Here is a 25,972-nt window from a genome sequence, read left to right on the forward strand (position 1 = left end):
ACTGATAAACCTGAATACCAACCGGTGGTGGATTTGGGGTAAGGCAGGCAATTGCCCTAGATAAGGAAGTAGACGGGGAAAGGAGATGGTGACCACCCTGAATAGTTGAGAGGAAGGGACAGTGACTGCTCTGAATAGGGGCTGGTATGGAGCTAAGGCGACAGACCAAATGTTCCAGCATCATGGCTGGGGACACGAGGCAGGCTTTGATTTGTCCTCATCCAAACCAGACTGGAGTCTCAGCTCTGTGCTAAGAAGGGATCTGCCCTGGGGGGGCAGAGAGAAGAGTACTTTGGGGGGGGGGGGGGACTGATCTGGAAAGGAGCTGGTCTGTCAATGGGGTGGCCTGTGCAGTCCTGGGTGGAGGTGGGACTGTGCTTGCCGTGGTGAGGAGCCTGTTGCCAGGGGAACCTCCACCTGCTTGCTCTGGGTGGATAAGAAGCCTGTCCTGAGGGGGCCTGATCGAGACCCTCATTGAAATGGGAACCTCTCCCTGTCTGCTCGGGACAGGGGAGAGAAGAGACCCTATTCTAGGGGGAACTTGGTTGGGGTCCCCAGTGTAATGAGAATCCATCTCAGCCTCTTCTGAGTGGGGGGGTGAAGCAAGTCGGGGGGGGGCGTGAGGTCTGCCATGGGAACCCCTCCCTGGATGCTTTGGGTTTCTGGATGTGTGTGGGGGTGGAGGGGGGTGGGGGAAATCAGGCCTGGGGGGGGAGGGGGATGTTCCCTGGGAACTGCTCCCTCCCTGCTCTGGGGGGGATAAAGCAGGCCCTTAGGGAGCAGGTGTTACCATGGGAATCCTTCTCCTTGCTGGGGGAACAGTAGGGGGCTGAAGCAGGCCTACCCGGGGGGGGGGCCTGTTGCCATGGGAACCCCCCGCTCAAGGGGGGAAGCAGGCCGGCCCTGGGGGCCCCGTTGCCATGGGAACCCCCCGCTCGGGGGAAGCAGCAGGCCTACCTGGAGGGGCCCGTTGCCATGGGAACCCCTCCCTGCCCCCGTCCCGCGGCGCGGGCCCCATTTCCTGGCGGAGCACTATCTGGCAGGAAGTGCCCCCCCCGCACGGCTCCCTATGTGGCAGCCGCCGGGATCCATGATGGAGGCTGAGCGGGTGCTGGTGCGGGCCCAGCAGGCCCCGGGCCCGGCGGGGGCAGAGCCGCCACCACCCCCGCCGCAGGCCCCGGGCCGGGCGGCCGCGGGGGCCGGGCCCGGCGAGCTCAGCCTGCCCGGCATCCTGCACTACATCCAGCACGAGTGGGCCCGCTTCGAGGCCGAGAAGAGCCGCTGGGAGGCCGAGCGGGCCGAGCTGCAGGTGCCGGGGGCGGCGGCGGCGGCGGCGGCGGCGGGGGGGGGCCGGGCCGGGGCGCGGGGAGCCGCGGGCGGGCGAGGGGTTACCGGGGCCACCGCTGCCTCCGCCGCTGCCGCCATCTTGGAGGGAAATGGCCGACGGGACCCCGGGGGGGGGTCAGAGAGCCCCCTCCCCCCAGGATCGGGACCCCCCCGTGGGTCGGGGCGGGGGAGCGTCAGCCTCACCCTCCCCCCAGGATCGGGGACCCCCCGTGGGTCGGGGATTCCCCCCCCCCCAGGGGGCTTAGACCTTGGGAGAGACCAGGGGGTTGAGGGGAGAAATTGGGGTGAGAGATTAGAGGGGGGGTGGTGAGTGGGGGAGGTATTGGGGTCCCTCCCCCACAAAAAAAAATTTGGGACCCTCTATTTGCGACTCGGGGTGGTGGCTGTTGCTGTCCAAGAAGGCTTGAAGAGGCTTGGGGTGAGCGTGAGGGGTGGAGTACGTGGCTGTCGCCTCCCCGTAGCACCAGGGGAAGGAGTGAATGACTTGGGGCAAATGCAGCCGTCCCCCTCCAATAGGAAGTTGAGGGGACCATGGGGGAGGAACACAGCTGTCGTTCCCGCCATAGTGACCAGTGAAGGAGTTGGGATGAGCTTTTGGGGGGAGGAAATGCAGTTGTCAACCCTGTAGCAACTCCCAATAGAGTTGGGGTGAAACTTGGGGCAGGGGCCAGGAAATGTCTGCTGCTGCTCAAGAGGGAGTTGAGGTGACGAGGGGGGAAATGTAGCTATCGCCTTCCAATAGGGACCAGGGAAGGAATTGGGGTGAGGGCATGTGGGGAGACATGCATCTGTCAACCCCATAGCAACTAGGGAGGGAGTTGTTGGCGGGGGCACAGCCAACATCCAGTCCAGTAGTGGGAGAGGAGAGAATTGAGGTGGGACACCTAATAGAGACCATGGAGATGGTCACTTCTCTGAATAGCCTCCATGGGTCTGGTCAAGAGGAGCAGCTCCCCGGTTGTTGGTGTTTGGAGCAAAGGGAATGTCGCTTTCCTGAGGTATTGTTTAAGGAGCAGGGGACAGTGATCTCCCTTAATACGGCATGAAGACCTGCAGGGCTGTTCTCCCTGAGTAGCTCTAGGGCTGGAATTGGGATGGGAGGAGATGGGAACCTCTCAGAACAACAATGCTGACAGTGCCCAGGGATGGAAATTGCTCTGAGTAGTGACTAGGGCTGTTACGTGCATTAACTTCTCTGAATAGCCACAGCCAGCGGATCTGGGGTTAGTAATTTGGGTGAACTCACTTCCACAGAGTTGGAGGGATGAATTGGTTGGGATGGAAATAGGTGCTGAAGATGTCAAGGGAATGCCCTGTCCCAAACAGCAGCTCAGGTATAGAGAATTCTCCTTCCCGAATACCAGTGCAGAAGGGGGGTGAGCTGAGGACCTTGAGATCCTTGGCAAAGGGTGTCTGAGTGACTCATCAGCGCCTGGGTGAGAGAGTTACTATCCCCTTGAACGTTTATGGGTTTATAGGTCACAGGAGAGAGACAAACAAAATAGACCAGTTCTCATTGACTTCACTTTGTTGCTCTGCTCGCACATGGAGAACAGGTGAAGAGCAGTAGCTTATCACATGCCAGGCCAGAAGGCCTTGATGCCAGCCTCTAGCACATGTGCTGGATGCTGCAGGATGTAAGGCATCCCTAGAAAGTATCTCAGATTTCCAGATCCTCATAGCTGGAGTGGACATGAGGCATAAACTGCTTTCTGGTGTGTGTGCTTGTATATATGATGACTTATAGCTGGTCTGTGTAACAAGGGGAATTAAAGTGGGCCAAGCAGCAAGGTTTGATGTGAGCAGGTTGGTGAAAGGCAATGGATGGGACAGAGTTGCAGGTATCCAGGCAAGGGAATATGCAGGGATTGAGAGACTGAATCTGGCTGGAGAGTTTAATGAGATCGAGGTGCTAGGGGAACAGTGAGATAGCTTTAGTCTGCAGGGTGAGGCTGAGGAGTGTTGTGTAGGAGGGGTTATGAGTGGAACAGGAAAAAGGCCACAGAGAATTGCTTATAAAATCAAGGGTGTGTCTAGCGGCACAGGTGGGAGTGTAGCAGATTGGATGAGGCCTTGGTGGGAGGGAAGAGAATCATGTGAGTCAGCAGCAGCAGTATGGAGGAAGAGAAACTGATCAAGAAGAGGAAGCTGGAAGAGGAAGGCGGGGCGGGGCTTTCAGAAGATAATTAGGATGAAGTCTTGGCTGTGACTCTGATGCCAGCTCCATAGCCCAAACAATGAGACTCTCAAGGAGGAGGTACCCTGGGGGTAGGCTGCCTATGCTTGACACTTCTCTGGTGCTGTCTTTGTAAACATTAACTCATTAAACCTTGTAACTTCCCCATGAGACTGTGCCAATGTTCTCTGATTGGGAAACTGAGGCACGGAGATGGGAAGTGACTTGACTCCTCTGTACTTGTGGGTGCTGTCAGAGCTATGATTAGAAATTGGGATTTTCTGGCTCCCAGTCCTGTGCGGAGACCACTTGACCCTATCTCATTCTCAAGCAAGAAAAGGCCAGGGGAGCATTGCTTGGTCTCAGTAATTCCATGGATATCAGTGTTAGGGATGAGGAGGGATTTGCTGTCTGAGGGAGCTGATGATAACATTTACCCAGGAGAGTGGTTAATGGCTGAAGAATGATGGAAAGAAGATTGGGAGACTTCTCTTGGAGGTAACAAGGGCATGTGTTGGGGAGAATGCTTTGGGATAGTCTTTGGGAGATATTAGCTGGTTTAATATGCTGATACTCTAACTTCCCTGCAGCTGCTTAGATTTCGGATTCGTCCAGCCAGCTCTGACCTCAGCCTTTCCTGTTTGGGAGGGAGAGAGAGAATTACCATGAGGCTAGGAAGCAAGCAATGCATTCTGAAGCCAGCCAGTGATACTGAAGTTAACCAACCGCAGCAAATGTGCATTGCTGTTGAAGGGAGCGGGGATGTGGCTGAAAAGCAAAGTGGAGGAGAGAAACCCCACCACAAATCCTCTTGCCCACCCACATTTCATAACTGTGGGTAGGGAGCGCTGTGGCAGAGGAGCACTTAAAAGTGCCATCAGAGTTCGGCCTCTGTATCTGTAAGCATCATGGGAGCATCCTTGTGGCAACTTGGACTCCAGGGGAGAAGGAAGGAGCCAGGAAGAGCATGATGAGGAGCAGTGGAAGAGGGTATATGAAAGTAGCTGCAAGGATGGTCCAATGGCTAGAGCACTAGCCAGGGCTGTGGGAGACCTGGGTTCAATTTCTGTGTCACCCCAAACATCCTGTGTGAATCTAGGCATGTCACTTTGCTTCTCTGTGTTTCAGTTCCACATCTGTAAAATGGGCCTAATAGCACTGCCCTACCTCAAAGGTAAAGACTGTGTGGCACTCAGATAGTATGGTGATGCGGGCCAGATAAATATTCAAAATAGCATGGCAATTCACATGAAAAGTCCCTCAAACAATATTAACTGCATCACTTCAGCTTGTGCCTTGCTTATGCATCCTTGAGGAGACAGATTTAGCTAGTGATCATTCATTGGGTTTCACCTGCGTTTTCATGCACCAGTGTAGCTGGTGCGTGAATTGGCCACTCAATTGTATATGTGGCTGCATTTGCAAAGAAACCTTTGCATAATAGAGCTTCTGGATTGTTGCCCAAGGAAGGTTGCAACTTCCGGCCTTCCTGCAGACCTCATTTGCTAACTGTAGCACAGGCCTATCCATGCTTCAGCGCAATTTTCTATTGCCCCACTAAAGGCACCCATTTTAATGCTCTATGTTTACGTTGGCCCTGCTGCTCCTAGGAAAGGACATATTGCAGAACATAAACCCATGGCTTCGGCAGTGTAAGAGGCGGGCATGGCTTAAGATGTTCTGATTCAAAGATTGCATACTAAAAGCCCTTCCAAAAGGCCCATTGCTTTCTGCCTGTCTAGTTTCCCACATTCCTGGTGGAAATTCCAAGGTGTGTGTTGTCAGAGAGAGCAGTTAGCTTGTGACACTGCTGTACTTTTATCTCCACTTAAACCTTTCATAGCAGACACACAAAATGGGACATACAGGTGAACAGGGGTTAGGCTGTTTGGGATCTTAATTGAAAGGCCTGTATGGAAATTATCAGTTGATTGAGTTTAGACTTCACCTTGCAATTCCTTGGCTTTCTATAGGGCTAGGTAAAACTATAGTGTTCTTCACTTTTTTCCTTAACTCCATTTTATCAACTTTTTTTTTTCTTTCTTAACCAGGGAACTTCCTTATTTTAATCTGACAAGTAAAGTACTGATCCCCTTCCTACATGGAATTATGTATTCTACACCAGGCACTCAAAGTACACTGTAGCCTTGGTTACCTGCATGATGTTTAGCATACCTTGATGTCATCTTCGTTAGAACTGTACTGCTGTTTCTTCAAAGCTTCAGCCTTTTAAAAAAATGGTTTAAGCTGTCCTCTGTGCCTGTGGACTCCAAGAAGTCTTTGTAGGAATCTGAGAATCTGAACGTTTTGCCTCTGTGAAATCTTTCAACCCAGTAAGATCTGTGAAGTATTTTAAGCAGTCCCTGGGGGTCACAGGCTCCTTGGGAGTGATTGCATTAACCTGCAGGATGGTTTGTGGGGTCGAGTGTGATGGGCCAAGAATCCTTGTCTCGATCCAGCAAACTCTGTGACTTTTATGCTTCCCCAGAGCCCAGATAGGGTTAAGCAGGCCCAGAAGTTATAGTGTTAGGTTAGGTTCCCTAGGAGTTGCTGTGAGAAGTGGAAGCTCTTTAGGAATGAGTGTGCTGGCACACATGGACGGTGTTCCTTGATCCAGTCTCTGAGCAGTGGTTAGCACAGTCCTTTTCCATCTGCAAAGTCCTCTTTCCCCACCCCCCACCTCTAGTGAGGTTGGTCGGTATCATTATCCACACTGTACAGAGCGGGAAACTGAGGCACCGAAATGGGAAGGGCCTTGCTGAAGTCCCTGTGAGTCAGTGGCAGAGCCAGGAGGAGAACTTCAGATTCCTCGACTCCTAGTCCTGTGTTCGTTTCCACTCGACCAGAGTTTATCAGCTTTCGCAAGCTGGCAATCCCTTATTTGAAGTTAAAATTTTTTGCCACCCCCTTCCGCTTACTATAAAAGTAAGAGTAAAAGAAGATATTGGTACTAAGCCCAAGTAATTAATATATGTGTGTGTGTGTGTGTGTGTCAAGAGCTTGGCCGAGAACACATGACCTTGAAGGGCCAGAGGATGTGGGAAGTGGGGTAGCGAGATCTTTTTCGCTTTAGAGCATAATAAAAATTTCAACGCATCACGATCCTCCCCATTTCCCCCTCCTGGGGCTTGTGGCTTTGAGAAACACTGCACTAGATTGTGGTACTCAAAGGTAAGTTAGGTTTGCAAAGGGAATTCTAGTCTTGATCCTTGCACAGTGATCTGGTATGCGAAGGCAGGCTGAGTTGGGCTAGATCAATTCTTGTAGCCAGAGAGGGCTCCAGGTTCATCTGAGCAGGTACATAGCCCGCAGGAAAGAGGGGTTGTGGAGGAGATGGGAATGATCCCTACAAAGATGACAACAGTGCTCCTTTGGGGTTCCACTCTGCTATCCTAGAGTGTTTAGAAGCTCAGAAAGCTGGGCGTGTGCCATGAGTCAAATGATTGGAAATGAATCTGTAAGGGGTGCTTAGCATCACTGTTTGCTGGGACAGGGTTTGACTGACGGGAGCATGTCGGACCGGAAATCTGGCTAATAAGCAGAAAATCTGTGTTAATAGACTGGTGGTTGGGGGTGGGGGGTTTAAGAAGGTGTCAGCTGGCGGATGGTGGAGCCAGCTCGCAATCTCGCCTTAGGAGCTGGCAGGCAGTTTGGCATATGGTGCAGATTCCCGCGGCTTAAGCCAACAGACGGTCATTAAGTGATAGAAATGTTTTGTGATTGGCTTAAATTGCCTGTAGAAGGGTGAGAAAATACACACACTAGCTCAGTCCAGAGTGGAGCAGTCTCTCAAACGCAATGGAGCATGAGGAGGGGAGTGAGCTCCTTGCGGGCAGGTCTGCACTTAGCTAGATCGCTGCTGTGTGAAAGAGAGAGAGGAGGGTGGTGTTGTGGATGCCTTGCAGTGCCTTGGGCTGAGTCTGCTCCAGAATTAGCTGCCTAATGCCACTGAAGTCCGAGATGCACCTGCAGGAAAATTGGCCTGTTTTTATCAGAGTTTTGGCAATGGCATCGGAGGGGAGGGATAGTTTTGTGGTTAGGGCAAGGGAGCTGGAAGTCAGGACTCCTGGGTTCTGTTCCTGCCTTTGGGAGGGGAGTGGGGTTGAGAGTCAGGATATCTGGGTTCTGTGCCCCCCTCTGGATGGGGAGTGGGGTCTGGTGGGTTAGAGAAGTGGGGCTGAGAGTTGGGATTCCTGGGTTCTACTCCCACTTCAGCATTTAGGCAACTCCGACTAGTAGAAAACACCCTGGCATGTCTCCTCAGCAACACAGGCTGCTGGAGCACATCAGATCTGTCCTCTGCTCTCTATACTGGCTTCTCATAGAATATTGAATCAAGTTCAAAGTCTTGGTCCTTATCTTCAAAACGCTGCATGGCCTGGGCCCAACATATCTAAAAGGTCATCTAAAGCTCCGGGAAAGAGTGTGGTCGACAGCTCTGCTCCTCTGGCCCAATGGACTCTCAACAATCAGAGTAAAGCTAGTCCATGCGGAAGACAGAGCCGTCTCTGGGGGTGCTCTGAGACTGTAGACCGAACTCCCGCAGGAACTAAGGACTATCGTAAACCTCACCACCTTCCACTCCAACTGCAAGGGACATTTCTTTGACCTGCCTTCTGTAAAAATATAGCAACAAGTACCTGTATATTAAAAGAAAAAAAGACACCCCTATCAAAACCAGACAGGCCACGGCACGGCGCTTCTCCCTCTGAGGAGAGGAGGAGAGACCAGCACATGACAGATGTGTAGTCATGGTGCACTGCTGGAAGGCTCTCAGATACTATGGTGATAAGCGTGGTTAAAATTTTCTATGGAATAGACCAGAGTGGGGGCTAGTGGTTAGAGGGGCAGGGGAGCTGGGAATGAGGACTCTTGTTTTCAATTTGAGACTCTGCTCCTGCTTTTCTATCTGTGGGATTCTGGGCAGGTCACTGCACCTCTTGGTAAATCTGTAAAATGGAGAATAATGGCTCTGACTCTCCCCAGGGAGCTGTGAGGCACCCTGTGTTACTGGGAGGTGATTTGCTTTCAGATCCTCAGATAAAAGTGGCTGAATAAATTAGTGCCTACGCCCTGCACTGATTGGGAATGTTAGCAATGTACACAAGCAACTGGGCTGGTATAACTGGCACTGTTTTTGGGTTCTGCCGGAATAAGTAAAAAATAATCATTTCTAGCACTTCCTGTATGGGGCTCTCCAAGCATGGTAGGGCAGGCAGGGGGTGAGGGTAGCATGGGTGTGAGCCAACAACCTGCGCTCCAAGCCCTTATGGGACCTGACTGACCTCGGGCTTGGTTCTTGTTCCTACAGGCCCAAGTGGCATTTCTGCAGGGAGAGAGGAAGGGCCAAGAGAACCTCAAGACAGACCTGGTGCGCAGGATAAAGATGTTGGAGTATGCCTTAAAGCAAGAGAGGTAAGAAATGTGGCAGCTAGAGGAGGTGGGAACGCCCGGGAAGGCTGTGGCATCGAGGACTGGGCTGGCCTGCTTGTCACTCCCCACATTTCGGGGGATCTTTGGAAACTCCCCTTCCCAGGCAGACTCCCCCAGCTTCATTTTCTCCAGCAGCAGAACAGGTGCGGGGCTCTTCGCTCTCGGAGAGGGTCCTGTAGTCTGTTAGGTCACCTGGGTTTGGACATGAAAGTCTCAGCCATTAGTTGTGATCCCTTGAAATCTACTGCCGTCTCCTGAGTCCACCTGAAAGGGTTTCTGAACGGTGATGGGTGCATGGCCATCCCCCTATCCTCCTGCCACCCTCCCCCAACTCATATCATGCTGGGGTGTTACTGGCTCTTGGGTAGAGCCTAGGGAATCATCAAGGGGCCAGACTATGGTCAGTGTCTGACTCTGGTCTGGAAGGATGTGCTGGTCTAGTGGTTAGACTAGATGAGAGCGGAGAAACATGTTGAGTTATGATTCCTGGGTTCAATTCCAAGCTCCAAGGGGAAGGATTGCCAGGTGTTTAGAGCAGGGGTATACAGGGAGTCAGGACCTCCTGCTCTCCATTCTGAGGAGTGGGTGGAGCAGACTCACTGTACGACCATAGGCACATTGCTGCACTTCTCTGTGCCTCAGTTTCCCCTTCTATAATATGGGAATCGTGCGTTGCCTCAGTTGCTTTAGGTTCACATCAAACTTCGCTTTTCCATGTTCGTTCAAGGTCAAAATACCACAAGCTGAAGTTTGGAACCGAACCGAACCAAGGGGAGAAGAGAGCGGACCTGTCAGAACCAGGTATTGTACCATGCGAGTGCACTCATACCCACAGTGTCCTATATGTTCTGCCCAGTCCCCTGCTCATGGATACCGATGTGATTTCTGTGATTGCATATAGCTGGGATGTGGGATACTATGGGCTTGTGACTTCAGGGATAGATTCTTCCCAAGGGTTAGCCTAGCACTGACAGGTGAGGGCTTGAGTTTGAGGCTGGTCCAGGGCTGTGGGTGGCTTACTGAAAAGCTGGAGCTGAAGCCAGAATGGGTTCCCCATGGCGGGTATGCGTCACTGACACACTTTCTTTACTGTCCTCTCAGTTTCCAATGGCCCAGCGGAAACAACTTCACTGGAAAGCAACCCACTGGTGTGGAAGGAAGGGCGCCAGCTGCTCCGGCAGTGAGTATGTAGAGCCTCCTGGGAGGGGCCAAAGCTCAGGAGCTGAGCCCCCAGGGGAAAGTGGGAGAATGGGGAGCTGTGTGATGGGACAGGGGAAGGAGGAGTTGGATGAGCCCCTAGGATGATTCTCCAGGTGAGATTTACTTTGATTGTAGCTCTTAGAAGAACTTACCACAGGAGCATGAATCCCAGTGTCCTGGCCTGTTCCCTACTGGACAATTCCACTCTGCCTCTTTGAATTTCCCCTGTTTGTTTCAGTTGGGTGTGACAGCATTGGCATGTGCTGTTAAACACCTGCTGTACTCCAGCCCAGAGGCAATTGCATTTCAGGGGGAGGGGATTTTCCTTTGAATATTGTCAGTACATGTCCATGCCTTTTGGAATATGCCTACGCTGTGCACCGTTTGCAAAGCCCTGATCGTCGGGGCCCCATAGACTTAACCTCTAACTATTCCAGGTGAGATTGATAAGAGGTGTGCCCTGCCCCCCGCCCACCCCTGCTGTCGAAGCAGCAAATGGGAGTATTCTCATCTCTGCCCTAGTTGGTGTTATGTGACATTTCTATTGCTCTAGCCCCTAGGGTCTGTCTACACTGCAGTTCGGAGGTGTGACTATAGCAGGTGTAGACTTACCCGGGCTAGTTCGAGTAACAACAGCAGTGAAGCCGCCCCAGGACAGGCAGCGGCCACTAGAGTATGTACCCAGGCGGGCAGGGCTAGCCCACGCAGCTGCCCATGCTGCTGTGACGTCACTGCTATTGTTACTTGAGATAGCATTGATCTTGCTCATCGGCTAAAGGAGCTGGGTTGTCACAACCAGCTCTTAGAACAGCGTTGGCAGGTGCTGATCCATGAGGAGCAATTCCTATAGATTACCAATAGCCAGAAATAATAGCTTAGAGGGCTGTGCAGGGCGATTGGTTTAAGTTTGGTTCTCTAGGAATTGGCGCCACTCAGGTTACAGTTTTGTTTTATTTTTGCTCTCTGAAATACACAAGGATGCAAAATGCCCTGCCCAGACTTTGGGCTCCCTAGCGCTCCTGACAAAGCATAGAACCTAAATACTACATGTCCTTATCAACTCTGAAGGCTTTTGGGTGCTCCCTTTGCAGCTGCCAGGGCATGGGGCACAATTACACAGCAAGCTGAAAATACCCTGCAGTAAAGCATGGGGGGAGGACCCCTCTTTATATGACCTCACCTGGACTAAACCAGAGCTCTAGCCCAAGCCCCTCAACAGTCAAAACTTCCCAGTTTAGGGCGTTGGTGCAGGGTGGATCTGTCCTGACAGTGCAACAAACACTCCCTTTGCAGGTGAGGAATTTGTCATTGCTCCGTATGTAGCTTGGGTGGTAAGTTCGGGCGCCATGTGGACCCCGTGCACTAGTGTCCCAGTCCTCCAGCCATCAGCTTAGTAACATTAACCCCATGTGTACCGGGTGGGAACCGAGATGCTGAGAATGCAAGTGACTTGCCCGAGGTCACCCAGCAAGCCTGTGGCCGCGCTAAGGGGATAGAACCCAGTTCTCTTGACTCCCAGCCCTGTGCCTTACCCACAGGCCCACGCTTCCTCTCTGCAGCTATGTTCCCTTTATTGTGGCACCTGCCCTGTGGCTGGGAGAGCCACCACCCTCTGAGGATCAAATGCCGCTGGCAGCGTGGAGGGCTGTCTCATGCTGCACCCTCCTCCAGAGAGGGACTCCTTGGGGATCTGCCTAGGCCTCCCTCATTTTCCCCCTAAGTCTGTGCAGCCTTCTTGACGTCACGGATGAAATGAGGGAGCACACAGGACTGCAAGGGGGAAGTTCTCAGGTCTGCTTTGCTGACTTGGAGTAGTCCCTTTCCCATGCCAGCTCTGGAGAGATTGCTGACCCGCCATGTCTCTAAAGTGTGTGGAGATCCACAGACGGAGAGCGTTATGCTGTCCTGCCCTGGACCCTAGCTCTCAACTCGCCTTTCTCCCTCATCGCAGGTACCTGGAAGAAGTGGGCTACACAGACACCATCCTGGACATGCGTTCCAAGCGAGTGCGCTCCCTGCTGGGCCGCTGCTCTGTGGAGCTGAACGGCACCGTTGAGCCCAGCGACTTGGGGCTGGGTCCTGCTCCGGGGCCCCCTGGGCTGAACGGGGGCGAGTCGTTGCTTGTCAAACAGATCGAGGAACAGATTAAAAGGTGAGGGGGCAGCCCTCTGTCCTGTCCATACATCTTGCCCCCCTCCTGTAGGGGGCATCGCTGTTCTATGCCTCCTCTTGAGTTATATCGGGGGCTGCGTGCTTCTCTTTGCTGGGGGTTCTCACAGGCTGCTGCATGGATGGGGTTTTGCTGCTATGGGAGGGGGTGCTCTGCAAGATGGATGGATGGGGATCCTGCTGGCAGGGGAGGGGGGTTCCAGCCTGGGGTGTCTCATGGGGCAGGGTAGGTTTCTGCTGGATGAGGGGGGTTCTGGCTGGTGGGGGAAGCTGGGGGGGATGTCTGGGTTGAATGCATCCAGAAGAGAGTCTGGCTGGTGCGGGAGACGGGTGATGCACTGTGCTGAGGGGGATAGGCCCTGATTCTGCTTGGTAAAAAGGGGGCATGCTGCCTAGATGGCGCTTTGCCTGGAGTCAGCATGGTATGGGGGGAGCTGCCCCCCACCGAGGGGTTTTGCTGCATGGTGTCTCATCCCCAATGGGATGTGCATGTGTTCACTGCAAAAGTGTTGATATCCAGCTGCAGGGTGCCATGGGGGGGACCTCTGGGCCGTGGAGCTCTTCTAGCATAGGAAGCAGAGCAGGATCCTCAGTGGCTGGCCCCAGCTGCTTCAGAGGAAGATGTGACAGGAGACCCCTATGGCATTACTTCCCAACCCCAGGCAGTTAGAACTCAGCTAGTGCCCTGAACCAGGGAGGTTTCTATCCCTTCTCCCCGACTTCCACAATGCAGCTGCTCTCCATTCTCTCTGCCCAGTGGGCTACACTGGGTTGGGGGGCCGCAGTGCAGCCTCATTCCCTAACGCTGGCCTGGTATCACCTCTGCCTCTGGCAGGAACGCTGGGAAGGAGACAAAGGACCGAATCAGCAGCTCGGTGATGGAGAAAATCCCCTTCCTCCAGAACTGCGAGGACGAGGACAGCGATGAAGAGGAAGATCTGGAAGGCCTTCCTCTCGAGACCCAGCGGCAGCACAAGAAACAGCGAGTAAAGGCAGGTCTTACAAGGACAGGAGACAATTAACATGTCCTGGGCCACTCTAACAAGCACTCCCGATAGGTTTCTGATGGCAGGGACTGGGCATCAGAACTCCTGGCTCCTCTGAGAGGAGAGTGTAGTGGATTGGTTAGAACAAGGATTCACTGGGAGTCAGGACTCTTGGGTTCTGTTCTCAGCTTTATTACTGTCTCACTGCATGGCCGTGGGCCAGTCCTCTCCGTGTGCCTCTGTTTCCCAGCTGTATAACAAGGTTAATACACATCCGCCTTTATAAAGTGCTTGATAAGCCTCTGCAGAAGAGTGCTATAAATGGACAAGTAACATAATAATCAGATGCTCCTGCGTTTGCCTTGGCGGCCGGATAGGAAGTTTTCACCTTCAGCTCCCACCACCCACAGTAGGGGGCAACTTCTAGCAACGATAATTCCTGGCCTTCCTCTGGCATTTTCCTCCAAGGATCTCAAAGTGCTTTAATTAATCCTCACACTCTGTCCTGTGGGGTGCACCAGCATTGTGCCCATTTTACAGATGGGAGATGTGAAGCACAGAGCGAGCAGGGAAGTGACATGCCCAGTCACATGGTGAGTCAGTGACAGAGCTGGGGATAGAACCCAGGAGTCCTGATTCCCAGCAGCCCCTCCGCTCTAACCACTAGACACACTCTCCTCCCAGAGGTGGGGATAGAACCTAGGACTCCTGGCTGCCCCTGTGCTCTAAACATTGCCCCATACACCCTCTTTTTCTTGGTTCCCTTTCCCTTGCTGATGGGGGAGTGGTGGTTTCTTCTGCAGGGTTCCCTTGTCCCGTTTCTACCCATTAAGTGTCTCTGGCTTCTAACGAGATCCATGCTGCAGCAGCAGCTGCGTGGCAGAGATCGCAGAGGGGTGGTCTGACCCCACTGCCATAACACACGGATGCCTGAAACGACTTCACCTTCCCAACTCCAGCCTGCCCTGTGGTGAGAGGGACCTGCCGCCCCAGCGCTCAATCTGGGGGCATGGTAATGGGACAGGGAAGCCCTAAGTCGTGTTAATGTTGGTGCACACGCGTGTCCTAACATGCATGTGCAGAGCCCTGCGCTGTGCTTGTGTGTATGAGCGGCTATTGGCCTTGTATAGAACGGTTAACCCTTTTAGTGGCTGCAGCCCTATGTGCACACAGCTCCCCCTAAGCACTCTGCCTGGAGAATGGCAGCGTCCTTCCCACGTGTGCAGATGTGCCCCACCCTAGCTAATCAGTAGCCCAGGCTTTCCTTGGCCATGGTCTCTGATCTTCCTCTCCCAGCCCTCCTGTGTTGAACAGAATCTACCTGGGTCCCATCCCAGGTCTGGGTCTGTCAATCCTGTGGGCTGGTGTCTCCGCATTGTGTCCACAGGCTGCGGGGAGCAGGCTAAGCTTGGAGCCCCCCTGCCCTAGGCTAACTCTCTCCAGTCTGTGTTACCAGCTTGCCACAAAGCCCCTGATGCCCGAGGTGGAGGATGAGGAGGATGATGAAGACTCTGAGGATGCCTTGAACGAGTTTGACTTCTTGGGCTCTGGGGAGAACGGCGAGGGCTCCGGGGACGCCCGGCGCACCGGGGACGGGAACGAGCTTGGTAATGGGAGTGTGTGGATAGGATCCTAGAGCTCCCAGCAGCCATCCCCACAGGACCAAACCCTCCAGTCTGGTTCTGTCTCTCCATGCGATGGGCCTTCCCCACTTTTCTGCACGTCCCTGGGGGAGATCATTCCCGAGCTCCTTACAGCCCACATTAACCCTCCATTGCTGCAACTTACATCCATGTGTCAGCCAAATGAATTCCCCACCCACCTTTGGGGTGACATCCTTCATGTATGCAGCCAGCGACTTGTCCCCGCTACAGCTTCCTCATAGCTTAGCCAAGCTTTGCATAGAGCACGTGACTGCTGGGAGCCAGGATTTCTGGGTTCTGCCTCTGGCTATGGGAAAGGACTGGGGTATAATGGCTGGCCCAGGGGGGCTGGGATTCAGGTTCTATCGGGAGTCGACTGGGAGGGGTGTGGGGGGTCTGGTGATTAGAGCAGGAAGGCTAGGAATCAGGAAGAAGAATACCTTTACTCTCAGCCCCCTCCTGGATCATTTCTGTTTGTCAAGCTCCCCCTGGTTCATTCATATCCTCCAGGGACCATGGTGCCTAGAACTGCATGTAAATCCCAAGAGCCCTGTAAAGAGGATCTGCCCCCTCCCTTCCCTGGGATCTGTTGTGCGCTTTACTGCTGGGTCACACTGCAAACTTCCCAAACCAGGAAAGGTTTCTAGCAAGGTGAAAGAGCCACTGACTCCCCATCTCCGCTGCAGGGATGTGGGGTTCCCTGGCTCCTTCCTCCCCCAGCAGTGCTCTGAGCTTTCAGAGAGGAAATGCAGACTTCCTGAGGAGCACATTGCTAGCGGCAGCTGCTGTTCCCATGTCCGGTCGGGATGATCCTGCTTTCCCCTCAGGGCTGCCCTCAACCAGCCTTCAGCAGGAAAGCACCGGGCGGTTGCGCTTCCTCTGCAGGCTTGGATGGCATGAAGCGTTCCTTCCCCTGTTCCCACATACACTCGTACAGTAGTCCATTCCCCGCTGCCCCCCCATCAGTGATTCCAGCCTGGCTCCTGGCAGCTCCAGTTCCTGGCAGTGAAGCTGGTCCTAGCCCCTGGGCCTGGACTCCATATGACGTGAGCGCCCTCTAGAGCTGCTACAACCTTGTGTTCTCAGGAATTTAACACTCCACATTTCCTCCGGGCTGCAATGGGCCATGCAGTGTCCCAGCCTGGAAGGAAAGCTTTCTTTTTAAAGGAGCATCATCAGTTTCAAACCATGAGTCGAAGGCAGTTTTGGGTCAGCAGCGCTGGCTGCTGTGTGCATGTCACACCTATTCTCTGCCCTCTACACTGGCAACCTGCAGAAACTGAATCTAGTTCGCAGTCTCAGTCCTTATCTTCAAGGCCCCCCGTAGCCCGGGCCCAGGCTAGATCTAAAAGAGGCTCCAGGGTGGGGAGCATGGTTGATGACGCTGCTCCTCCAGCACCATGGAACTTTGTTACCATCAGCGTAACGCCTGTCTGCACAGGAGAAGGATTGTCCTCAGGGGCCAGTCCCAGACTGCGGAACAAACTCCCCCAGGAGCTAAGGACTATCCGATATCCGCCCACCCTTTGCTCCCAGTGCTGGGAGCACTGCTCCGACCAGGCTCCTCTAACAGAAACACAGAGTGGTGTGGACATTTTAATCAACAGCAAAACTTTACCAAAACCCCCCTCCCTCCCCGCCACAATCCCCGCCCTTGTGGGATAGAACGAACCACAGGGGAGAGGTGGTTATTGTGTCAGTTACTGCATGTCTGAAAGGCGCCCTGATGATGAGGGCGAGATAAGAACCCTTATAGAACAAAATAGGTCCCAGGCCTGTTCCTTTGGTTCTTTTCCTCTTCATAAATTCCCAGGCCAGAAGGGACCATTGTGAGCAGCTAGTCTGACCCCCTGCATAGCACAGGCCATAGGGCTTCACTGAATTCCTCTTCTTGCATGTTTCTCTTTCCCATGTGGCTGGATGAAAGACTTCCACCAAGAACAGGGGAAGCAGTGAAACTAACAAATGCTGAGGGCAAACCCATATTTCAGGGGTCTTGTCCTGTTCCCAAAGAAGCTACCTGTCTCTTACCATGCTGCCAGGGCCTGGATTTTAACCTTCTTCATCTTTCTTTCCTCTGCAGAGAGCCGGAGAGTTAAGCTTCAAGGCATGCTTGCCGATCTCCGGGACGTTGATGGGCTGCCTCCTAAACCATCCGTTCCATCTGCCATCTCCAGTCACCCCCGGTCTCATGAAGGTAACACCTAGTCCCTTTGTTCCCCTCCTGTTGAGGCTGTGGGGTGGGGATTGTGTTATGGAGGGGAGAAGTTGCGGGGGGGGGGTCCATCACGCTCAAGCTGTCATGTTCCTCTGGACCTCTTCAGCAAATCCCCAGTTACAGAGGCCCTACAGACCACCTCTCACCCACGGGTGCTCCCAGCATACCCTTCTCAAGCTTGGAATACCGCTGCCTTTCCTCCAGTTGTAAACCTGCTCCCACCTGGCACCTCTCCAGTTAGCCCTGAGCTTTGCCCCTTCTCCCCTTGCAGCAGGGTCGCTTGGCTTCTCCTCGGACGTGTTTATCATGGACACCATCGGCGGAGGGGAAGTAAGTCTGGGGGACCTGGCGGACCTGACCGTCACCAACGACAACGAGCTCAGTTGTGATGTGAGTAGCCGGCGTCATCTCCTCGCCCCAGCTTTCCGAGCTGGCCCTTAGCCCAGGCTCCTTGAGCGTTAGTCAGTGCCGCCTGTGGGGCCAGGTATCCGTGGCACAGCACCGCTCCGTACACCCCGTACATCCTATTCCGTGGGCTCTAATACCCAGCTGTCCTTTGCACCGACATCTGCCCATCAAGATGAGTCTAATGAGCCCCACAGCCTGAGGATCTTTCTGGCACCTGAGGTCCCTGGGCACAGCAGCATCCAGGAACATCTCCTCCCATTCACCCCCTGGTTGGAGTTTAGCAGTCATTTCTCTCCACAGACCTAGCTGCTGTCTCCCTCAGCTTGGACTGTATTTTAATGCCCTCTGCAGGAAGTAACCTGAGAATCTCAGCTGGTGCAGAAGCCAGCTGCCTGCGTGCTGGGGTTGGGGGGGAGTTCCATGCAGGGAGCTGCAGGGACCCCTGTGCTTTGGGGGCTGCGCTAGCTACCAGCTTATCTGGGTGTGGAGCAGATGGACAGACCACATGATTGGGTCCTGTCTGATACAGATGCTGTCTTGCTCCATGGGCACCAGGCAGACAGTTGGCATCCAGCAGGACATGTCTACTAGTAGTCCCCAGATGGGAACTCTAGTGGGGGCTAGAGGTGGGGCCTTCTTGGCTTGGGTCTGGGACATATGGAGCAAACTCTGATTCCTATGGGACCACCAGAACACCCTCCTGCATAGCCAGTGAACATACCAGTATGACCAGTCTCTACTGGATTGCTAGTTTCCCTTTTAAGTATGCAGCCATTTTCCAGTGCAGGAAGGAGTACGAGGCCAGTTTGGATTTTTTTCCTGCCTCTCTTAGCTCTTCTGAGAAGAGTTTTGTTCTAATCCACCCCTGCTCTGTCCTGAGCGTTCCCAGCGCCAGACCTGAGCGCATGGCTCCCAGGGCCAGACGAGAGGTAGCCTCAGCCCTGCCGCAGTGCAGAGGGGTGGACTAGAGGATCTCTTGGGGTCCCTTCCAGCCCTGTAGCTCCATAATTCCATGAAAAGCCATGTTGCTGTTGGCATCAGCAAAAGTTTGTAACTGAGCCTGTTGGGGATGAGAGGAGTAGTTATGACTCTTGCCTGGGACTTGGGAGACCTGATTCAAGTCTCTCCTTTGCCACACGATGCCTCTGTGACCTTGGGTGAGTCACTGTGCCTCAGTTTCCCATCAGTGAAATTATTATTTATTAGGTGTATTACGTTAGCGCATAGGAGCCCTAGTCATGGCCCAGGGCCCCATTGTGCTAGGTGCTGTGCGAAAAGAGACTAATAATAATAATAATAATACCCCTGCTCTGCCCTGCCTCACAAGGTGTTGAGAGGAGGTGCTCTGATACCATAGTGATGGAGGCCATATAAGGACCTAATGTAGTTAAGACAGGTGTGGTACTGAGCCAGCAGGCAGGCAGATGCTTGGGATAATAACCCACAAGCAGACCATAAGAACGGCCATATTGGGTCAGACCAAAGGTCCATCTAGCCTGGTGTCCTGTCTTCCGACAGTGGCCAATGCCAGGTGCCCCAGAGGGAATGAACAGAACAGGTCATCATCAAGTGATCCATCCCATCGCCCATTCCCAGCTTCTGGTAAACAGAGGCTAAGGACACCATCCCTGCCCATCCTGGCTAATAGCCATTGAGGGACCTATCCTCCATGAACTTATCTAGTTCTTTTTTGAACCCAGTTATAGTCTTGGCCTCCACAGTATCCTCTGGCAAGGAGTTCCACAGGTTGACTGTGCATTGTGTGAAAAAAATACTTCCTTTTGTTTGTTTTAAACCTGCTGCCTATTAATTTCATTTGGTGGCCCCTAGTTCTTGTGTTATGAGAAGGAGTAAATAACACTTCCTTATTTACTTTCTCAACACCAGTCATGATTTCATAGACCTCAATCATATCCCCCCTTAGTCGTCTCTTTTCCAAGCTGAAAAGTCCCAGTTTATTAATCTCTCCTCATCTGGCAACTGTTCCATAACCTGATCATTTTTGTTGCCCTTTTCTGAACCTTTTCCAATTCCAATATATCTTTTTTGAGATGGGGCGACCACATCTACACACAGTATCTAAGATGTGGGCGTACCATGTATTTATGTAGAGGCAATATGATATTTTCTGTTTTTCCCTTTCTTAATGATTCCCAGCATTCTGTTCGCTTTTTGGACTGCTGCTGCACATTGAGTGGATGTTTTCAGAGAACGGCAGAGGATGTGCAGGAGCAGCCTGGCTGCTGGTCCCTGTCGGGGGCTTTAATTGAAAATGGACAGAGATGGCTTGGCCCAGCTCAGAGGAGGAGGAGAGCGTAGCTGTGATCACGCGGCCTTGTTTTGTGTTTCCAGCTGTCAGACGGCAAGGACGCCTTTAAGAAGACCTGGAATCCCAAGTTCACCCTCCGGAGTCACTACGACGGGATCCGGGCCCTGGTTTTCCACCACACAGAGTCTGCGCTAGTCACAGCCTCTGAGGATGGCACGCTGAAGCTGTGGAACCTCCAGAAGACGGTTGCTGCCAAGAAGTGAGCCTCGGCTGTCGCTTGGGGAGCATGCCAGGCTCAGCAGGGCCAGCAGGAGGCGCTGCATGGGGGAGGGGTGGGGAGGGATTGCCAGGCAGATGCGTTAACCACACCCTGTAAAAACCAAATCTAGGGAAGGGAGAACATAAATACACCCACGTGTCTAAGGCATCTGTTAGCCAGCAGCCCCTCAAGGTTCCCCCCGGCATTCCACATCATGCTGCATGTGGGGCTGGTTATTTTGGGATGGGGAGGTGGGGAAGGGGAGCACTGCCAGCTGTTAACCTGATTTGTTCAGTTTCACGTGGGCGCAAAAGGGTTAAAATCCCAGCAACATCCCCTCCCCTTCTCCCCTGATGCTGAGGGAAGGTCACACATTGAACCCTGGGCCTTTCCACTGTGGGGTCCGGCCCTGTCCCTGAGCCAGTCCTGCTGGGCGGTAGAGTATAAAGCATCCAGCCCTATCAGCTGGGGGTCCCCCCCCCGCTAATCTCTGCCCTTTCCTCTCCTGCTGCAGGAACGCCGCACTGGATGTGGAGCCGGTCTACGCTTTCCGGGCACACAGGTGAGTCCTGGGGTGTGAGGCTGATGCCTGGTACCTCTGCCCTAAGGGGCATCTCCCCACCCGTGTATTGATCCCAGGGTCCAAAATCCATGAGTGACTGTGGCCGGAGCATCTCCCTAATGTACTCTGTGGTCCCAGAGAGTCAAGCCCATGACCCTAGAGTCTGGATCCTGGGCCTCAGTACAGCCTTTGGGATCAGATGTTGGAACCCTGGTCTCGGCAGTCTGTGATTTAATGAAGGGGTGAGGCTTAAACCCGCAGGAGGTTGGGGCGAGAGGGTCAGGGCTAATTCTGAACCCCCAGCCTACCCACAAGTGCAGTTAGTGCAGCTCCGGTGTCTTGCAAGTTCATTAAACGACTCCGTCGGTCTACGAGGGACGAGTGGTTCAGTCCAGGCAGGTGCTGTCTGGAGTGCCAAACGAGAGACTTTGCCACTAGAGGGTGCTCTGACCCCCCGAATGCCTTCCCAAAGCCCAGGGCTGAGATGGGCTCCACGTGGCTGCGCCTTTCCCCTAGTGGGTGGCTGTGGTTGGCTCATCCTGTGTGGTTTGCACCCACGCTTGCTCCTTGGGAGAGTCCTTGTGAGTGTGGGGCAGAGAGGGGAAGCCCCATCCTACAGCTTTGGAAGTCCCCCTCCCCCATTCTTTCTCTGCCCCATTTCCTTCGCCCTGCCCTTCATTTCTGTGGCCGTCCCGTTTCTGCAGGGGTCCAGTGCTCTCCATTGCCATGGGCTGTAACAGCGAATATTGCTACAGCGGAGGAACGGACACCAAGATCCGCTTCTGGAGGGTCCCGGATTTGAGCATGGATCCTTACGACAGTTATGGTGGGTGCAGGCAGCTGTCTGTCCGTCCTCTCCCTTGGCAGTCCCTACGCACTGAGCAGACCCCAGAGTATCCAGCCTGTCTCCTGACAGCTGGGAGGAGGGTGGAGTGAGGCCCAAATGTGAGATTTTGGGTGATTTTTCAGGGTGGTTTTGTCTCCTTGGGGTTGCTGGGAGTTTTCCGGGGAGGGGAGGGCAGGGTGGCAGTGCTGGGGAGTGGGCGTGCCAATACCCAACAGAGGGCTGTGCTGGAATCTCTTCAGGAGCTGACGGGCTGTACCTGATGTGTAGAAAACTCACCAGGGCACAGTGGCCTTTGACTTGACCTGTGGAGACTACAGTTCCCAGTATGCACTGCGGCCTGGCCACTCCAGTGGAGGTGGAGCACTGTATGCTGGGAACTCTCAGCTGGAGGAGGGCCCTGGGGCAAAGTCGGGTGACGCTCCCCAGCTGGGAGCCAGGATGTGGCGTGACTCCTCCTTGACCCCGACGTTGTTTCTGGCCCAGATCCAGGAGTCCTCAGCAACGTCCTGGAAGGCCACACGGATGCGATCTGGGGCCTGGCATTCAGCCCTTCCAAGAACCGCCTGGCTTCGTGTTCAGCAGATGGCACGGTCAGGATATGGGACCCTAGCGAGAACCCATCCTGCCTCAGCACTTACAACACGGAGCGTGGTGAGCAAACCCTACCCTGGGATAACAGAGCCTGGCTGGGAAATGGGGGCCCCTTGGAGAGGGTGTTTCCTACCAGATTAAGGTTTTGGGGGGGGTTAGGAACAGCATGGGGATCTCTCTCTTTTTGGGTCAGTTTTGACCCCAGTGCCCTAGCACGGTACTAGGGAGTGCTGTGCTTCAATAGGTGGGAGGATGGCCCATTAGTTAGGGCCCTAGCCTAGGACTTGGAAGACTTGGGTTCAAGTCCCTGCTCCTCCACAGACATTTGTGATCTTGGGCAAGTCACTTAGTCTCTCTGTGCCTCGGTTTCCCCATCTGTGTAATGGGGATTATAGGCCTGCCCTGCCTCATGGGCATTGTGAGGATAAATCCATTAAAGATTGTGAGACTCTCAGATACTACAGAGATGTGGGGGGAACATATGTACCTTAGATAGGTGCCATCTAAAACGAGGGCCATTCTTTCTTGGCATTGAAGATCCCTTGGTAACTTCCCAAAAAGTCACGATGCTGCCTGATGCCCTGGTCAAATTCCAACTCAGGGAATGCCGTTCTGCCTCTCTAACAGACCTCTAGTTTCAATGGGATACAGGGAGGCACTTCACTTCCCGTTGTAAACTTTGTGCCGTTGCTGTGTGCATGTGACATACTCCACCCCAGAGATGGCTGCATTTTGGGAGTGGTTGGGTTGAGGCTTGTGAGTTAGTGCGGTTGGAATGCTTTGCTCTGTCTGGCGCCACAGCAGGGGTGGTCTTGGCACTGACGCGTGATGGTTGGTCCCGTAAGGCGGCCTTCATTGTTCTCCCTGTGTCCCCGCCCCTCCTGCAGAGTACGGAATTCCTACCTCTGTCGTGTTCGCCAGCATGGACCCTGCCCATGTTGTGGCCGCCTTCCGAACAGGCAACACGGTGCTGTACGACCTGGAGACCTCCCAGCCCATCCTGACGCTGGAATCCAGAGCCACCACTGGTGAGCTGGGGTGACTCCTGCGTTCTAGTCCCAGCTGTGGGAGGGGAGTGGGGTCTAGTGGTTAGAGCACGGGAGGGTGGGGGAGGCTGGGAGTCAGGACTCCTGCGTTCTGTTCACAGCTCTTATTGATTTGCTGTGTGATGGTAGGCAAGTCACTGCCTCTCCCCGATTCCCTCCCTCCCCGCCGTGAGGTGTCCATCTCCCAGGTGGCGGTGAGGCCCAGCAGTTTAGTTTGTGCTTTGAAATCCTTGCCTGGGAGGCACTTCTCCAGCAGGGGGCGGTAGAGGGATGAGCACAGGAGGGGTCAGGCCAGGGTGGGGGGATGAGGGGGCATGGATGGTTCGGTGGTAACCTGCTCCCTCTCCCATGTTCTGACCCAGGATTCAGTCAAATCAATCACGTGGTGAGCCATCCGACGCAGCCCGTCACCATCACAGCGCACGATGATCGAGGAATCCGCTTCTTGGACAACCGGACAGGTAGGGCAGCCGTCTGCTGGCGGCTGGGACAGACCTGCTGCCCCCTTCTCAGCCCCACCCCCTGGCAGGAAGGCAGCCAGCCCAATCTCCTAGGGGCGAAGGGCCTTGCTGTTTCCCAGAGCTCCACCTCCTGGGGCCATCTCTCCCACAGCCTTGAGGCTCTTGAGGGAGGCTCTGACATCACTGTGCTTTGGGGTCCTGCCTTGGGCATCCCCCATCTGCTGCGGGTGGGAAGAGAGGTAGGTGGCAGTTATGGGGTGAAATCTGTGCATGCAGGGCCCAGCCCCTGCTGTGCCGCCTGCCATCTCCCCAGGGCGCACGTGCGAGCCTTCCCGTGCGCCCTTCACAGGGAGACTCACCCATGATGCGATGGAATCAGCTCCCTCGCAAGGCCCATGTCCCTCCCAAGGACCAGTCTGCCCTCCAGCTCCCCTCACCTGCCTTGAACAGACCGTGTCTACAGATCTGATGGCTCCCAGCCCACCCCACTCACCCACCTGGGGGTGTCACTGTCTCCCCCTTCCCCAGGAGGGTCCCATCCCCTCTTGCCACCCTGGCGGCCCCTCAGTGTCCTCCCCTAAGCATGCTGCTCCAAGACCCCCCCCCAGTAGAGGGAGCCACCTTTCCCATGCTCATGGGGAATCCAGCACTGTAAGCTACCCCACCCCATGGGTTGTGAGGAGAACACCTAGTGGTTAGAGCAGGCCCCAGGCATGAGTGGGAGCTGCCCTATTAACCCTTTCTGCTCTCCGTGCCAAGGGAAAGCCATCCACTCCATGGTCGCTCACTTGGACGCTGTCACCTGCCTCGCCGTGGACCCCAACGGGGTCTTCCTCATGTCTGGAAGTAAGTGTCTTTCTGCTCCAACCTGCCCCCCAGCTCCATGCATCTTGCCTGCTTTCGGCTTTGAGAGTCACCTGCGGGGGGGAGGATGGGCAGTGATCCGGGTGTTCAAATCCAGCGGGGACCAAAAATCGTTCCCGCCCGCGTGGCCCCGGAGTGAAATGAGTTTGCTGGATCTCAGCAGCTTCCGAGCAGGGCACCTGCCATCGCCGCTGGCATGGCTAGACCTGCCCTCTGGACTGCGTCAGAGGGGCCGAGGACCGAATGGGTCATGGGGGCTGGGCTCGCCTGTCCCACCCCTAGCGGGAGGTGTCTCTCCAGTGCAGGGAGCAATGCAGGGGCATTTGGCTTGGTACTGCCCATGCTGGGTGTGTTCAGTGGGAAGTAAATCCAGAATCCAGCACTAAGTGCAGTAAACAAGCGACTCAGAGTGTTGTGCGGGGGAGCTCTGGGCTTTGCTGGCTGAGCTTTGAGGGAAGAGCAGGGAAATGGGAGCCAGGACTGGCAGGGCAGTGGGGTCTAGTGGTTAGAGCGAGGGGGGCTGGGAGCCAGGACTCCTGAGTTCTATTCCCGACTCCGTGGGTGAGTATCTTCTCCCCTGACCACGGGTGACCCTTCTCCGATGGCTCTCCCAGGCCATGACTGCTCTCTGCGCCTCTGGAACCTGGACAACAAGACGTGCGTGCAGGAGATCACGGCCCACCGCAAGAAGCACGAGGAGGCCATCCACGCTGTGGCCTTCCACCCCAGCAAGGCCCTGATCGCCAGTGCCGGGGCCGACGCCCTTGCCAAGGTCTTTGTATGAGCGGCAGAGGATTCTGCAGGTGAGCTGGGGCTGCGGGACAGGGCAGCGCTGGAGTGGGAGGCCAGAGGGCCCCCCGCCCCGCTCCCTTGCCTGCTACTGGCCTGCTTCTCTTGTCTCCCCCAACAGGTGGGTCCCCGGGACTCTCCAGAGGTGCTAACCCCGTCTGGCGATGAGCATATCCCCCCCCACCTCCCCACAGCTCAGGACCTACTGCCAAGGGGCAGCTCTTCTCACCCAGTGGAGTGGCACGGACGTGTGTGGCTGGGGAGGGCAGGCAGGGGAGGATGACAGCCCCGTGACCAGCCCTCTCCGTGCCCTCAGGGCCCAGCAGCCAGATTCTGGAATGTTTTTTCTGCTTGTTTCAAGGTCGCCTGGTTTTATTTCCCAGCGAGCGAGTGGAAAGTGTTCAGGGCCAGGCACGGATAATGGCGGGGAGGGGCTGGGCACAGCTGTTCCATGACGTTGGGCACTCGTCCCCTCCCCAGCACCAGGGCAGCCCTTGCTGCCCCTAACTTCCCTGGGCAAGGCACTGCCAGACCACAAAGTAACCCCTGGACCTTTAGGATTCACAAACCCTCCAGAACTGTCTCCTGGCCTCTTCCTTTGCTCCCTGAGCTGTTCCCTGCCGGCCCCTTGCAGCCGGCTTCCAGCCGAGCTACCCTTGTCGGCTGACACCAGGCCCGTCAGCAGGAGGGGTTTGGGGGCAGAC

General features: G+C 54.7%; 2 protein-coding genes across 4 annotated transcripts in view; one reads left to right on the forward strand and one right to left on the reverse strand.

Moving 5' to 3' along the window:
* FKRP (fukutin related protein) overlaps positions 1-1,434 on the reverse strand; it is a 14,867-nt gene extending 13,433 nt beyond the window's left edge. Inside the window, exon 1 of one of the 2 annotated variants that reach the window (XM_074937757.1) lies at positions 1,393-1,434. The gene's annotated coding sequence lies outside the window, so the exon portion shown is untranslated. Of the gene's footprint in view, positions 1-957; positions 1,092-1,392 lie in introns of those variants that run through there. The other variant, XM_074937758.1, reaches the window with a different exon arrangement.
* Positions 1,070-25,972, forward strand: STRN4 (striatin 4). Of its 2 annotated transcripts, none has more exons than XM_074937755.1 (18): positions 1,070-1,309; positions 8,835-8,938; positions 9,684-9,757; positions 10,058-10,136; positions 12,108-12,308; positions 13,161-13,317; positions 14,768-14,918; positions 17,038-17,151; positions 17,447-17,562; positions 19,933-20,108; positions 20,623-20,670; positions 21,375-21,496; positions 22,001-22,168; positions 22,996-23,136; positions 23,517-23,615; positions 24,375-24,461; positions 25,094-25,282; positions 25,390-25,972. In XM_074937755.1, the coding sequence occupies exons 1-17, from the start codon at positions 1,070-1,072 to the stop codon at positions 25,261-25,263; spliced, it is 2,247 nt and encodes a 748-aa protein (XP_074793856.1). In that variant the 3' UTR covers positions 25,264-25,282; positions 25,390-25,972. The 2 variants fall into 2 exon arrangements, with proteins under 2 accessions (XP_074793856.1, XP_074793857.1); XM_074937756.1 differs by having other exon boundaries at positions 1,178-1,309; positions 17,444-17,562; positions 25,390-25,971.

Source organism: Natator depressus, chromosome 23 (assembly GCF_965152275.1).
Source record: "Natator depressus isolate rNatDep1 chromosome 23, rNatDep2.hap1, whole genome shotgun sequence".
Taxonomy (NCBI): domain Eukaryota; kingdom Metazoa; phylum Chordata; order Testudines; family Cheloniidae; genus Natator; species Natator depressus.

Bases quoted from the DNA above. Each gene is read 5' to 3' on its own strand.
- STRN4 (XM_074937755.1), top strand. From the start codon at position 1,070: ATGTGGCAGCCGCCGGGATCCATGATGGAGGCTGAGCGGGTGCTGGTG. The intron at 20,671-21,374 runs GTGAGTCCTGGG...CCGTTTCTGCAG, and splicing joins TACGCTTTCCGGGCACACAG to GGGTCCAGTGCTCTCCATTG. The intron at 23,616-24,374 runs GTAGGGCAGCCG...CTCCGTGCCAAG, and splicing joins CTTCTTGGACAACCGGACAG to GGAAAGCCATCCACTCCATG.